The sequence below is a fragment of the Chionomys nivalis genome, chromosome 9 (genome assembly GCF_950005125.1).
Source record: "Chionomys nivalis chromosome 9, mChiNiv1.1, whole genome shotgun sequence".
In the NCBI taxonomy this organism is placed as follows: Eukaryota; Metazoa; Chordata; class Mammalia; order Rodentia; family Cricetidae; genus Chionomys; species Chionomys nivalis.
The window spans coordinates 33,308,633-33,324,910 of NC_080094.1; the positions used below are offsets into that span (position 1 = coordinate 33,308,633).

The 16,278-nt window shown below is 42.1% G+C and overlaps 1 protein-coding gene across 3 annotated transcripts in view; it reads left to right on the forward strand.

Annotated features, from left to right (window-relative positions):
* Kif16b (kinesin family member 16B) overlaps window positions 1–16,278 on the forward strand; it is a 296,601-nt gene that overhangs the window by 57,980 nt on the left and 222,343 nt on the right. For all 3 annotated transcript variants that reach the window (XM_057780936.1, XM_057780934.1, XM_057780935.1), the window contains exons 11-12: window positions 2,818–2,883; window positions 6,443–6,502. In XM_057780936.1, coding sequence (XP_057636919.1) covers window positions 2,818–2,883; window positions 6,443–6,502 — 126 coding nt within the window. The remainder of the gene's footprint in view (window positions 1–2,817; window positions 2,884–6,442; window positions 6,503–16,278) is intronic.

Genomic DNA, 16,278 nt, shown 5'->3' on the forward strand with positions numbered 1-16,278 from the left:
CTTCTCACGGGTACCCTTGCTTCTTCTGACCATTTGAGGCAGAGCTTTTGCTTTTGCTCTTTATATATATGGACTCTTGCAATATGTGTTATTTGGATCCAGTGTGTTTCTGAGGTTCATCCATGTTGTTGCATGTAGGTGAGCACCCACTTACTCTCAACTCTATATTCCGTTACACAAAGATTTCCTAGTTCATCTAGTAAATTGTTGATTTACTTTTTGGGTTTTTTTTTTTTAACTTGGGGTTATTATGTTTATTGTGGATCTTTAAATGCCTTTTGGTATACATACAGATATAGTTCTGTGGGGCTTATGCCTAGGAAGGCTTGGTAGTCAGAGGTATACATATTTATTATATGCATAATTTCAGGAGGAACCACTAGTTTTTAAAGTAGTTTTGCCATTCCTTTTCCCCATCACCATACACCAGTGCCAGCTGAGTCGTTGCAGATCCTTGCCCTTGCACAATGCTATGACAGAATGGCTTTGCTTTGCAATTTTCACATGGTTAATGAAGTTGGCCTCTAGGTGCATTTTCTTATCAAGTGTTTGTTGCATTTACAAATATTTTCACTTTTAACTTTATAGAGAGAAAATGTTCCAATTCCCTAATCTTTCACAAATGAATTTGGGAAAAGTAAATTAATAAAAATAGAAATGGAATGAACAAAGACAGTTAATAAGCAAAGAAAACAAAGGGGCAAAAGGATGGAGGTGTAACAGACTCCTCATTTTATAGCCAGGCCTGGTGTTAGAATGTAAATAGCAGAGCAGCTTTGTCGAGGCCTTTAAGAGAGATGTGCATGAGACAAGAACCAGAGTAAAGCTTAGGCAGATGATGCTTATAGGAGTAGGTGGAGCCCTGTTCCTTAACTCACCCAGAAGGCGAGTGCTACAGGAAGAATAATAAATTGAGCTCTAGAAAAGATTCCTTCATCATGACATAAAGTGCAGTTCACAGTTAAAACCAGACAGGACATTGCTCTCCTTCCATGAGAACGCAGGCAGGCAGAAGTGAGTGGGGATGCAGCAGTGCATATAACATCATGAACGTCCACTGTAGTCAACACAGTTCAGATAGGAAGGAGGCTGCTCTCATGAGACCTAGCACTATTTCCTTAGCTCTGGCAAGAGCAGCTACAGAGAAAAGCATTACAAAAGAAAAGGAAAGGGAAGAAATAGGGTGAGCACAGGTTGTAGAAAACTAGTTTCAGATTGCTTCCTGATTATGTGGAAAATGTCCAATACAATGAATAGCATTGGCTATATAGCATTTTTGGCAAGAGTGGTAGGCTTTAGTATAACTTTCGTATCTGTAAACCTGGTAAAAGTGGGATGCCAGCTGTATAACCAGGCAATACTTATAATAATAAAAATATTCCCTCAGTTGATGAATTTCATCCAGGTTAAGATGGACAATATATAAATTTAAGATGGTAGCTGTGAAGCCATCCCTTTGGATCCCTTGAGGCAAGGGACTCCTACAACTGCGCATGCCCCTCAGAAGGTATGCCCTGGTATTTTCACTGGACTTTGGCTGCTGTGGCCTGAGAATTTCAAACCAAGGTGGGCTGCATAGATGCCCATGTGTTTCTCCACCATGCACATGGGTAGCTGAAGAAGCTAGACACTGTCACCAGGCTCTCCCCTCCGAGTTCTACACTTGTGCTTCCCCACTGAGCAGCTCTGTCTTGTCCTCTGTGGCCTGCAGTCATCCTAACAGACTGAATGTTTAGCTGAACCTAAGAAGTCCAGAGAAAGAGATAGAAATGAACACCATGCTGGTACTGTAGGGAAGAATCACATGATGTCTAAGGAGTTCCCTTCTAAGAAATTTAGTCTGTTGATATGGTCACATGTACTGTAGGCGGTTGGTACGAGGATAGTTACTGTAGCTTGCTGGTAAAGCAAATGACTAGAAAAGCCTGCATTTACATCAGTCAGGAAAGCACCAACAGCAACTACAGGATAGCCATGCAGTGAATACCAAACAATGGAAATAAAATCACTAAAAATAAAATAAAAAGGTTTATATTGTTTAAGTATATACAATATATTCCTAATATATTGTTTTTTTTTAAAAAGCAATAGTCAGGATAATTGGCTTATACCATTTTCACTTATGATAACACAACACAAACATGGTTCCATTAAATTGAGAAAGAATGCTCTCCTGTGCTGAACTCCTTCTGTGTGTTCCTGTGCCATCTCTGGCAGCAAGGGCAGCAGACAGAATGGGGCACTTATGATCCTGCCCCTGAGGCCCAGGCTTAATTATTAGACATGCAACTGAAACCCCAGGCTGTCCACTTGTCCTAGCTTCTCACCTGATTTTACCCTTCCACAGCATGGATAAAGAAATATAGATTGTAGCATAGTCAAGTCATATGCTGGATGCCGTCAGCACTGAAAACAAGTTTTGTTTTGTATATTTTGTTTGTATATTTCAACATGGAAGAACTATTAAGCAAGACTTGGGTGTCTTACCTTTTGAACTCTGTTCTTTGTGTGCAGTAGACAAACGAATTCTGAGAGCTGTAGGGACTTAGATGTGTTTGCCTTGAGTGAAATGCTGCTGCTATGGCTTTCCCGTTGCTGTATGGCAGATGCAGGTTCACGACTGTGATGTTATGATTTTGATATTAGGACATGTATTCCATGGATTAGAGATTTAATCATAAATAGTACTTTGGAGATAAAGAGAAAATACTTTTTTATAAACATTTAATTTTTTGTGAAACTATTCTGATAATTTGTGAAAATCTTAGAAATGTACATCTTTTCTGACTATTAACTGCTTTATGACTTACATTATAGATTGCCCTCTTGGACTCCCCTACAGCCTTAAGTATGGAGGAAAAACTTCACCAAAATGAAGCAAGAGTAAGTTGGAGTTATTATTGTTTTTTAATTTCAACTTAAATATTATTTTTTAGTCTTTGTTTGCTACAACTTGTGACAGTCTCCGGGCTCTTACCACATTTTCTTTATTATGCTTTTCTCTAGTCCCAACCCAATGGCCACACACTGTTTTTTGTGTTTGAGACAGAATGTCACTATGTAATGTCAACTGCACTTGAACCCATCCTGCTGGATTTAGAGGTTTTCACCACCACACCTGGTCCATGATATCTCTTCTTAGCTCTTTAGGTATTGCATGTCCACATGTTAGCAAACAGAATTTGAAGGGCACTTAATGACTTGCTACATTTGGGGTCACAGGGGAGCCTCTTGATAGAGAGCGGGACCTCCCAAGCAGGCAGAGTCCTTGAAAAGTTAACATTCATGAGGCCACAGAGGTCCCCATAACTTCGTGCTAAGTACTCTTCAGCTTTTTGGAGCCTTTGACTTTGCAGGGGACTGCAAATACTCTGGGTCAGGGACCAGTTAAGAGACAGGAAGGGAGCAGCAGTGAGACCAGAACAGAGGATGCTCTGTAGGAGGTGAGCGACAGAGGGCTGACATTGAGGCTTACATTTTTCTAAATAAGCTTCGTGTCTGACTTGGTTCTGTCCTATTAATTTTTTTGATGCCCTCTGGGAAAAGAGAAACAGACAATAAGAGCAGTTTAGGAGTCCATATTTTTTTCTGGTGCTAAACAGCCCTAGAGGAAAGCAAATAGTCTGATGGTAAAACCTCAAGACTCACATTGTGGAAGGCTCAAGTTGAGTTGTAGTTATGAACTTCTTCATAACTGCTAGGTTAATCATGTTGGCTAATAGCTGATAATAGCATTAGTAAAGATGTCCACTTCTTAATCCTCATTTTTCTCGTGAAATTTTATATTTTACTGCTTCAAATCCTAAGTGCAGTGAAATGTGTGGGTGTGGTTGTTTATCAATTACAGGTTTCAGGAACACTTAGCAAGTTAACAGAGACCAATAAGCATCTTAATTAGACTGTCGTCTTCATGCTGAGAAGGAGATGACTGCCTGTCTTATCCATAGCATGCTCTCAGTCTTGTCTCCTGTCTACTGTCCTTCTTCGTGGCTTGCTGCTGGCTTACTCTTCAGGCACATTGTCAGATGGAACACATGCTTGGATTCTGTTTATGTTCTTAACGAAGATTATTTGATTTAAACACAATGACAAATCCAGGGAGTACTTAGAACATTTTGAAAGCTCAGACTATTTGGTGGTGTTTGAAAAGGATGAATTATTATTACTTTTTATTGAAAACTATGCTTTCTCCTCCCAGATCCTCCATTCTTCCCTACCCACCCAACTCCATGCCCTTTCTCTCTTTAGGAAGCAGACAGTCAACAAACAAACAAACAAACAAACAACCAAGAAAGAAAAACAAAAAGACAAACACATACACACACACAAAACTCGATAGAAATAAAAAAATAAGAAACTGTAATACATAATAAGCAAATGACAAGACAAAACTGCCTAAACAAAGCAACAAGAGGTAAAAAGTCTAAAAAGGTGCCTTTGAGTTTGTGTTGTGTTGGCCATCTACTGCTGGGCATGGGGCCTGCCTTACGTGTGGGTAATGTGCCCAGTGAGACTCCATCAGAGAACACTAAATTTTCTTTTGCAAGTGGGTGTCAATTGCAGACAGCCTCTTGGCTAGGGACAGGGTCACATGCCTTCCTCTCCCTTTCAACCCTAGACCCGTGCTGGCCCTGTTTCTGCTGCCGTGATCTGTATGAGATCATATGTGTACCAGCCCTGTGCTATCTGGAAGAATCTGTTTCCTTGGTATTCCCCATCACCCCTGGCCCTTAAAATCTTAACTCCTTCTTTTCTAATTGTTCCTGACCCTAGAGTGGAAGGCTTTAATGAAGACGTCCCATTTATGATTGTTTCAAAATCTCTCCCTCTCTGCACACTGTCCAGTTGTGGGTCTCTGTGCTGCTGATCGGCTCACCTTTCTCCATAAGGATGTGTATGGTGGTGTAAGGCACAGTCTTTTGCTGAATGTTTCCTATTCTTACATCAGTTGCCAGTGAAAGTCCGCTCATTGGTTAGTAAACTAGATGCTACTCTTTTCCCTACTGTAGGGAGAAAAGATACAAGAATATCCCCTTCGGAAATTTTTTTAGAACAAAACACTCGAGTGCCTGCTTTGTCCTTTGAAGGGTCCTTGGGTATGAGTGGTTTCTGACTGTCACCACAGCCTTATCTAAGTGTGGAGACAGGCAGGGACTGATGGGGGTGTGTTCACTCCTGTTTGCTTGGTTTACAAAGAAGACAGACTTCAACAGAAATAGCCAGTGAAGGAAGAAACATTTACTTGGAAACCCATGGTTATCTAGGGTAACTTCAGTATGTGAATGAACACTGAGTGTAAGTCAGGGGTCACCACAGATCCCCACTCTCTCATGAGCAGCACTCTTTGTTTAGTCTTGGTTTCTGTGCTTCAGGGCACATGCGTGGGCCTTTTCCTTAGGAGGGGGGACAACAGGAGCCTTACATGATGGAGTCTCTGGTAAGGAGAACAGGAGGCTTAGGGGAGATTGTTTCTGCTATGGGAATTGGGATGCAGTCAGGTGAGACAGATCTGTGACCCCTGCGAGGCCAGCTGTCCCCTTCCTGGACCAGTCTTTGAGTTCTACCTGTCTTTTTTCCACAGAGAGTATTTTTCATTCCATTTTCCCCTAGCCTCTTGAGTCAGCTATTACTTCTTTACTTCTTGGTTAATTAATCATAAGGATCATCTTAAAACATTTCTGGAAGTAGATGAAAACTTGATTAGCTTTGAGAAGTATTCACCAACTGTGCACCCAGCTGTCAGCCCCTGCCCTTTCCTCCTCAAGTTATGGTCCGAAACTGACTTTTATCAATAGAATTTTGTTGTGTCTGAAAGATCAAATAAAGAAGCATCTTTCCCCCCTTTACCCAAAGGTACAATGAGATTTATAAACCCCATTAATTAGCTACCAAAGCATTATCTCCTAAAAGAAAACTGCAGCATCCAGGATGATTTAATCACCACATCCAATTAGAAAGGAAAATAAATGGCTATTTCTGAGAGTGTGGCCAGGAAAAGCAAACACAATGTGCTGTTGCCATCCTTGGAGTTACAAGTGTTTAATAATCCAACTAGGTCCATCATGGAAAAGAGGTCATAGAGCTATAATTTGACATGTTTCTGTCACTTTCCTTTGCTGCAACGTAGGTTGTTGATGAGACCAGCTGTTTGGTTTATATTTGGTGGTGGTTCTTTCAAGGAGTAGAGGCAGCTAAATCTATCTATCTATCTATCTATCTATCTATCTATCTATCTATCTATCTATCTATCTATCTATCTATCATATGTAGACATACATATTTCCATAGGGTCTATACATTTAGAAACTGTTCTAGATAAAAATTATGTTTAATAAAATTGTTATATATTTAATATATAATAAAAGCAGTGTATATTTAATAAAATATTTATATAATTATGTTTTTAAATAAAATCATTGTATATTTATGTTTTTGTTTCTAGGTTCAAGAATTGACCAAGGAATGGACAAACAAATGGAATGAAACCCAAAATATTTTGAAAGTAAGGGCTGTGAAAAGTGTCTTAATCTTACTGTACTGGCTTATGTAGGTAACTTCTCTCTCATCTAAAATATGGCTGTTATAAGCTGTGTTTAAGGTAAGATTAATGAAGCCAATTTGGAACTGTGGCCTATGAGTCTGTGGGTAGTGTCTCAGGTCATGAGTGACAGCTCACATCCCAACTGAGAACTGTAACATGCACAGGTTACTGTGATATTCCACACACATGCTTTTACTTGTTGGAGTTTCTCCATTTGGAGCTCAGTACATTTAAAATCCTATTATTCAAGGACATAGACTCTGTGTTTCTAATTTTGTTAAGGTCAACATAAAAGCAATGCATTAAGAACAAAATTGGTTTTCATGGCATCATTATAGAACACACTTGCATAGCATGATTAGATTACAGGAATTTCTAAACTACTGATTTGCCACTCAGTTTCTCCATGTCTCTGTGACTAGACGATGTTGTATGTATTTCTGTCATTATACACTTAGGGAGGGACACCTGTAATTTTGGTCTCCGTTTTTCATGCTCTGTGCTGCAAACTAGAAGTTTTCTTGTTATTTTGACTCACTTGATTGGTAAGATGAGATTTATAAACCCCATTAATTAGCTACCAAAGCATTATCTCCTAAAAGAAAAGATTCACACTGCACTGGGTGTGGAGTTGAGTTAAACTTTTTGCTTTGATGGCATCCTGTTGCTTCTGAGGTCCAGTGAAGTGCCTTAGGGATAAAAAGGAAGCTCCATGTAATATTGACTGGCCAAGCTCAGCAGGGCTTAGCTAAATGTCAGCAGTGCATGTAGCTGGATCTCCTGCATGTGAAATGGCATGCTTGATTAATCATTTGTGGGGCATACTCAGAGGCCTGAGTTAGTCCCCAAGTCTTCATCTGACAACAGTGTCATAGAGCCAGGGTCAGCAATATACTGTGCCCACTTCTGTTTGTGTCAGCGAGGTTTCCTGCCCCCCCTCTGGGGTTATGAAGATGCCTTGCTTGAGCTAGATGCTCAGCTTTGATGTAGGTGGAAATGGGTTGATGGGCCTGGGGACTTTCTTTGCAGGAGCCCAAATGACAGTGTTAGGTGAGGGCTTCAGCTTTCAGATTTCCTTCTCTCCTTCTGTTCCCAAGAAGAAAAGCATGATATTTTGAGGTTCCGTGCTTCTCAGTGTTTCCTTTGTTCAGAATTTACTTATTCACTTATTTATTTTGATGCTCTGGTTTCAACCCAGGGTATTAGACATGCTAGGCAACTGCCCTACCACTGAGCACACCGCAGCCTGCCTTTGACAAGAGACAATGGTGCATGAAGCTGAGCGGAGCTTTCATGCATATCTCAGAATAGTCATGCTAGAATAAGCACTGCCGGGGGGCGGGGGCATGTATTTGTTCCTGAAGTTTAAGACCCCTGAGTGGTACGGTAGCAGCCCCTAAAGGCCAGGCCTTTGGACTTTCTATGACACAGGGTAACTTTCCTCAGGAAGTTTGCAAAGATGCAGAAATAGTTTGTCGCATTTAAAGAACAACAGCAATCATGTTTAGTAAACACTTTGAAAGTTATTAGCACAGGTGGTACCTGGTAGGACCAGAGGCACAACAGCAGTACATCGTAGGACTTAAACATCATCTCCTGCTGTTGCTGCTGTGATATCTACCCCCATATATGTTTGGTGTGTGTGTGTGTGTGTGTGTGTGTGTGTGTGTGAGAGAGAGAGAGAGAGAGAGAGAGAGAGAGAGAGAGAGAGAGAGAGAGAGAGAGAGAGGTGCATTGGCACTAGGGAATGCACTAGGGCCTTGCATGAGCAAGGTTGCCTCAGAGTGACATCCCTAGACTGTAACTAATTTTATCTTGAATTCTTCTATCCTTCTATAAAATCACAACAGTGAAGCTTCTGAAATATTTTATAAAAGATCCCCCTGCCCCTGAGCGATTCTGGGCTTTGAAGTCATATCCTCCTCTGATTCTCATCCCATTTTACATTCATCTAATTACCTTTATTTTTCATGACTTTTCAGATAAGTAGAATTTGTGTTTTAAAGGTAATGGGAAAGGCAGGGTGGTTTCCTGCCCTCCCCTGCTTGTTTGTACTTTAAGCTGTGCTCACCCTCTGACCTCACTGGGTGCTTTAAGGGCTCTCTCTATCTCCTTTTGGAACACACCGCCTGCGGGCTGTGGTAGAGAACACTACTCAAATGCTTATTTTGAAAATCTTGTGTAGGAATTGGCTGCTGTTGCTCAGGTGTGTACATGTACCTGTGTGGTTTCTGTAATCCTCTCCTGCGTTTCTACAGTGTGTTCTGTAAGCTGATCAGTTGTGCCTGGAGCCACCCCTGCATACAGTGCTGCATGCTTCCCTTCCTGTTGCAGATGGGGGACTTCAGGTTAATTTATCAACAGACATCATGGGGAGCAGATCCAGGAAAACAGGGTTCTGTCCTCTCAGATAGACATTAGCATTAAAGTCAGTGCTGGGTGAAGGTCCCTTGAATGTTGAACTTGTCTGCATCTCAGCACAGTTTGAACTCTTGAATGCTCAGAAGCAAGGAACAGCTTAGTCCCCTTCTTTCTGTATCCAGCCTATTACTTCTTTTGCTTGGGAATAGTGAAATCCAAGGTCTGGTTGCTTGGCATTAGAAGGACAATACCAGTCCCTGGGATACTATATGCTCTAATCAAAACTGCTGACTTTTTTGTTTGTTTAAGCAGAGCTGGTAGCATCATGGCCCCAGTGGCTGGGGTCTGAGGCTTTGATCTCTTAACTCAGGAATTGTATCTCAGGCTTTAGTTCCCTTTCTCTTACTGGGCTGTGACTCTTACTTCCTTGTGCTCCTGTTTCCAGCTTTGAAATTTTTGTGGTTGATGCCAGCTGATTCCCTATGTCTAATGTAGAAGGGTAAGAGATGATGACATGTTCACATTCATTTTGAAACACAGTGTGTGTGTTTGTCCTTTCTCGTCTTCCTAATGCTGCTATCCGTTATTGCAGTTCCCCATATTGTAGTGACCCCAAACCATATTATTTAATTGCTACTTGGTAACTGTGATTTTGTTACTGTTATGAATCATAATGTAAATATCTGACATACAGGATGTCTGATATATTACTCCTATGGGGGTTGTGACGCACAGGTTGAGAACCACCGTTTTAGGTGCATCTTAGACAGGTGGTATGAGGCAGTTCTGTGACTGTGCTCTGTATCCCCTTTCTTGCTCCTTAGGCTGCCTTCTCATTTTTCTTATTCTTTGTTCTCTAAACTGCAAACTCCATTGCTTCACCCCGAGAGGCTTGGGCCGTTTGTTCAGTTTCAACTGTCCTATTGTGGGTCTGCCCCACCACCGTTGGCGTATCTACTCACGCTGCTGGCTGGCATGCTGGTCCCAAGTACAACAGGGAGTTGGATTTCGTGGTGTCTGTTAGTCTTGGCTGGGGTTGCTCCATCGTTAGGAATGCTACCCTTTTTAGTCCCCTGTCAGAATCCATTTGGAGCCCTCTGCCCCCACCGTTTGGTTAGGATGGATTTTGTTTTCCTCTATGCTTTATGGCATTTGGTTTTAATCTGGTACAGTATTCTCCATTGTCTGACTCAGGTGGGGTCGCTGTCCCTGCTTCTATCTCTGTCTTTCACATGGACACTCAAGAGCTGGAGCTGGCCAGGACTGTATCTGTCATTCTGTAAGCCAGCTCCCATGGCTCTGCTTCTCACAGAGTAGCATTCAGTAAAAGGTTATGGGATTCAGTTAGTAATAAACAAAAATGAAGCCCATTGTATTAATCAGTGAAGAGCGCCATAAATAAACACCACAGTCAGAATGGTTTAAACATCAGATTGATTTTTTTTCCCATCACAGTCCTAGAGCCTAGAACTCCAAGATGAAGATCTTCCAGGGTTGGCCGTTTCTCCTTGGCACACAGACAGCTACCCCTGCTGTGTCCTCACATGACCTTCCCTTTGGTGCTTGTGTCCTTGGCCATCGTCAGTGTGTTCCAGTCAACTTTTTCATGAGAACCATAGTCACACTGGCTTTACTTTAACTTAGTAACCTCAACTAATTAATTTCAACTTAAAGTCCTGTCTGTAGATACAGTCGTATCCTGAGATCTAGACCTTAGAGCCTCAGATGTGAACATTGGGGCCACACAGTGTACCTCATTATATCCTTGATCTATTCAAATGTGAGGACATGGTGAGAAACATCGCCTCCTGCTGTGTGGACCTTGTCTCCTGTGCTTTCCCCTGCACTTTTCCTCTATTTGAAGGCCTCACGCATGACGCTGTGGTTTGTTCTTGGGAGGAATGTGGCTGAGTTCACTGCATCACAGCCCATCCTTAACCCAGATCATTTAGAACCTGGCCTGTTGAAAGTGTGGTTCACGATGGGCAGCATCAGTGAGTGGCGTTTATGAGGCAGGAAGGAAAGAGATCTCTGAATCTGCACTCCACCCCATGTTCCTGCATTAGAATCTTTACTTTACTCAGTGCCCATGAGATGGATTTGTACCTTCATGCTGGAGTGCTGACAGAGCTGCCACACTGGGAAAAGTAGGCAATACTGGATTCTTTACCTTCAGATCCATTCTGCTCTGTCCTATACTGTGGGGGCTGACCCCCGCAGTGTGCCCCTTTCTAGGCTCCCTTGAGCCTGTGGGAAGCTGAAAACCTCTCTAGTGGCAGCTTTTCTTCTCCATGGCCTCAGGTCCTGCCAGCAGGGACTAGCCCATGGTGCTTGTGGCTCTGCCTGGCAACACTACCCATAGAAACATCTCCTTCTCTCGGGCCTCATCTTGTGGTAGTGTTGGTTTCCTCTTGTCTGTGGTGACTTCACCATTCATGGTGACTTTTCAGCAACTCTCTTACAGCTAACAGTAACCAGTCACAAGTGAGTGAGTAGTGCCTGTACTGAAGTCCCTGGGGTTTAAATAGTGAAGGTGGCTTCTCTTCTGTGGCTAGCATTGACTGATGCCCAAGTTTGTTTGTACCTGGTCTCTGGGTGCACTGCCACCTTCTGAGGGCAGTGTGCCCCTCCTTTTCTTTTTCAGCCTGTCTTTCTGGTCTTACATGTTGGCATGTGGTTTGCATGTTGGCTGAGTTTATCAGCAATTGGGCTGCCTCTTAGGATGAATCCAGCTTCTGCAAGCCTGGCGATTGGGAGCTGTAGAGTGCACTTGCTGTGGTTCTTCTTTTGGGCAGCCACAATACTGTGCCTGTTTCATGGTGTACCCCTGGTTACACCTCCTGGTCTGGCATATTACAAATCCCAGATGTTTTAGGGCTGCTGAATTTTTCAAGCTTTCATCTCAAAGTGGGATTAGAGAATTCTTTCTTGATCCCCACACTCCACCTCCATCTTTTTGCTGCTTTTTGGTTTATCAGTTTTGCACACACTTATTTCTCTGTCCCAGAGTTTTATAGATGGTTAAATAAAAAATGCCCAAGGTATGTTATCTGACCTCCAAGGAGCTCCTTCAGCTCTGTGCTTCAAAATAAATCTCAGACAGTTAGGAGTGCAGTGCAAAACTGGCAGCCATGTGTCAGATGGTATGGCAGAAGGGAGCATGGCCTGTGTGTGTGTCTGGACCACTCTGCAGCCAGGGACTTAGAGCCAGGCAGTGCTCCTGGTTGAGTTCCTCCAGCTTTGGTTAGTCATGCTTTTCTGCAGACTGCACACCTCTCTTGCTATAGACACTGGCTTTGATCACTCCAGTGCCTGGCTGGATTTTGTATTTTCAGCTGCCCCACACAGGCCTTCCAACTGTCAGAGAATAAGCAAGCTACTCTCACACCAACCCCCACACCAGCAGTTTCCTTGATAAGTGTTCTAATTGCATTGAGGTTACTTGAAGTTTTTTTCAGGTTTTAATTGTGTGGAATTATTGAGTATCTTATACCCTGTTGGTGTTTGCTCTGCTGAATGGGGCATATTTGAACCCACATAATGATGAGAGAAGAATGCACACAGTTTAATTTGGAATTGTGCTAGTGGCTTGCTAGTCCTTCTCTGGGTAATACAAGAAGTTCATGGCTGGGATGGAGAGCACATAGATGGAGGGTGCCTTGACTCCTTCAGGGCTTCTTAAGTAACAGGGACTATAATAAAATGCAAACAGGATCTTTTCCTGGCTTAAGGTTTCTGAGTTTAAATTCCAAGGAGAAGCATGCTACTTCTGTTTTATGACAGAGTGAATCAGCTGAGCTGTTTGTCTCGGCAAGATTACAGCAATCTATAAAAGAGTTTTTCCCTGGCTCTCTGCAGTTTTCTTGTATGAACTGGAAGGGATGGATTTGAAGCAGACTACTAACTGGGCCATCGCTCAGCAGGCCTGCGATGTGGTAGGTTTGTGAAATGAGTTTCCTGTGGTTCTCTGGGTCTCCCTGGCCAGGGAATTGGATCCTCTGCTTTCTGGAGAACCTACACCAAACATGGGGAAGACACAATTTTTCCTTCATTTGGTGGTATCTTCCATGTTCTTGGTTAAAAAATAAACCAGAGGGCAGATCTGGGTTAAGGTTTTATGGTCATCAACTTAACCCAAATTTTGAGACATTGCTTTTATCCATAGAGTATAGGCTTCCGTATCAAGTTGTTTTTAACCATTCCCTGATTCAAAACTCTAGCCTGAGATGTAAAAACATCTGTGATTGGTAACAAGCCAGACCAGAAAGTGGACCCAGGGGTTCTGAGCAGTTGTTTTATGAATGGCTACAAACACCAAGCAACAGGCATGGTATTGTAGCTGTGCAAAGGGAGAGCCAAGGCAAGCACACTCTGAAGTCCCTGATGGCCAGGCTCCTATCAGTTATAGTTTATTCCTGCAATTTGAACAGTGTGAAATGCAGTCATGCATTTCATAATGGTGGAAGCACATTCTGAGAGGTGTGCTATCAGGTAATTGTATCCTAGTGTTAGCATCATAGCACAAGCTGTCTACAGCATCACTAGGTGATAACGTAATGGAGCCACTGTGTGACCTTTGAAGCCCTGCTGTACAGGACATGACTGTAACATCATGTATTCCCTTGGCTTCATGGAGACAGTACTGTGATCATTGACATTTATTCAGGATTTGTCCAGGTGGGCATTTCAGACATCATAGTTCTTCCTCGTGTGATTTTCATTGGGAAAAAACATAGCCCAACTCAGTTCCTGCTTATTGCTGTGGGTCTTGTTCAGGTCACTCCTTTTGAATATATATCTCATACAGATTGCATCTAGAGACGAACATTTTCCTTCCTGCTTTTGGGTATTCATTTGTACAGTTCCCTTCATCTTTGGTTGTCCTATCTCATCCTCTGATTTCTACTAGATCAGGCCTAAAGGGCATTTTTTGATAGAGGCTCCCAAACTGGTTGGGGCCTCAGACTGTAAGAGCAGCAGATCTTAATTTTTAGTTTCAATATAATTCTTTAAGGATAGTTTATGCTAAATGAATTTGTAGAGTCTATGTGTGTCTATTCTCTTTGCCTCCCCTCCCCTTTCTCCCCCTCTTTGTGAAGCCTTTGACACATAGAGGACTTTATGAACATTTAGGTACTTGTTTATTAACAGTTTCTGTTTGAGCTACTTAGGTCTGGACATTGAATGAGTAGGTGGCGCTAAGGTCCACATGGATACACTGCAGTACGTTACTGGAGAAGCTGTTGGGAAGAATGGGTCCATAAATGTGATGTAAGTGATAGGCATTTATGGAGATGCAAGGGGCTGATGTGTAATCCATCACAGTACATGGTAGTTATCTGTATGTTTTCATTCTCTGTTAAAATTATAAACTCTTTTGAGGTCTGGGATTGTTATTTTGTTATGTTCTGGTACTCTTCCTATGTAGAAAAAGTTCATTAAATAATTACTAGACTTAGTTGTGTTCTTTTATTTCTAAGATACTTAAAGCTTGAAGACTTTCTCTACGTCCTCCTGACTTAAGCAGACAGTTGCTATTTCCCATGATTGCATGACCCAGGCTTACATCATGGATTTTAGTGTCCCTTGTCTTCCTCTGGAATATGCTGTTACAGGTTGGAGATGGCTTCATCCTCCTGGTTGGTAGTTGGCTCCAGGTCAGTTGGGGCTGATTTGACTTTTTATCTCTCTACCAATATGTTAGTTATTACTAAGGTGATCTCACAGTCCTTATTGCTACAAGCAACAAGAATGTTCAAGCAGTTTATTTGCCAGTGTCTCTTTGACTAAAGCTTATATGTGGCTGAAACTACAGTTAGCTGGGAGCAGGTTACATAAATCTACAGGCTCAGGACAAGCTATTTCTTGCCCTCCCCCTAATCTCCCGTCAACATTTTTTCAATCTGTTTTTCTTGTCTCTTTGCCTTTCCAGGCAGCCCCACAGGAAACTGTATGTGTGCTCCTGGTGTTCATAGTAGGTAGAATTGAAGGAAGGGAGGACGGGGATGGAGGGCATACAATAAAGATGAGTTGAGAGAGGATTATTACAAACAATCTGTTTATCCTATATACCAATGTAGGTGACCTCATGCCTCTCTGAACAAAAGTCACTGTCAGTACTCCCATGGGCAAAGCACTTAGTCTTTTTGAAATGTGTTCACACATTTTGTCCTTTGACTCTTCCTTGATCTCAACACAAGTGAGAGAAAGATGCTTTTGCACTTCTGCAGTGTGCAGTTGTTAATTTTTCAATCTCTCATTAAAGCTCCACTCATGCTGTTAATTTCCGCAGACTCTATTCTCCCATTCCTAAACTTCTGCTCTTGAATCTGTTCTTTAAGAAGAAAGGCAAATTAATAAGCAAAGTTCTTTGTAACCAGGAATTGATAATTAATAGGGAGGTGGTTGGCGGCACTGCAGCGTGCCTGGCAGGGTCAGAGGAATCACTGCGCTCCGTCCAGGACAAGCTTTGATGTTAAGAATGCCAAGCTGACCATGTTTTCCATTGCAGCTCTCTCCTTACAGGAGCTGCTCACAAATAAAGGTTTGCTGGGTGTATGCTGGTTCTTGCTTTTGAATAATATTCCTGGAGCAAAAGGACAAGAATAAGTCAAATGCACCTTGCTAAATGTTGGTACTGTGATAAATTATTTTGAATACGTAAGGGCCTTTTTTTTGATCTTTAGCTATGGAGCATGTGTGCGGGTAGGCTCTTACGGCATATTTATTGCCATCACATGGAGGAAAAGATTACCTGGTCATGTGGAAGTGTGTTTTCTGTACACCTATACTGATTGGGTGCTGACTTATGGGACCATGGTTTAGTTGGTACAGATAAGTTGATTGTCCAGTCGTCCAGTGCACATTTAGCTTACCTGGGATGATTTCCGAGAGCTTTGGGTTTGAAGTAGGGCAGTGGCGGTGGAGTCCCATTGAACCTGGGAGCAAGAAGGCCCTTTATCCTCTTAGACTAATGACCTTTACCCTGGACCTGCCACTGACCATTTTGCTGGCCTTGGCTGCATTGACCCTTCTGTTTCCCAGACTTCCATGTTAAGATGCAGGTAGTGGTAGTTCCTGTCACATGAACTGACTTTGTATGGACAAAGGGCTGGGAAGGTATCTCACACAGTCAGCATTGGGTTGATATCATTCAGGCCATTGGACCACTTTAGTGAATCATCCTCTGATATAAAACTAAGATACCAATAATATGTCTTCCTAATTGGGCAGATAAAAATTTTCATATTTTGCATATGAAAATTTATTAAACTTTATTAAAATTTATTAAACTTGATGCAGATGCAACATGGACTCTCTTAAAAAGACATTTATTTTATCAGGTAGCATTTTGTATGTTTATTTACTTGAAATAA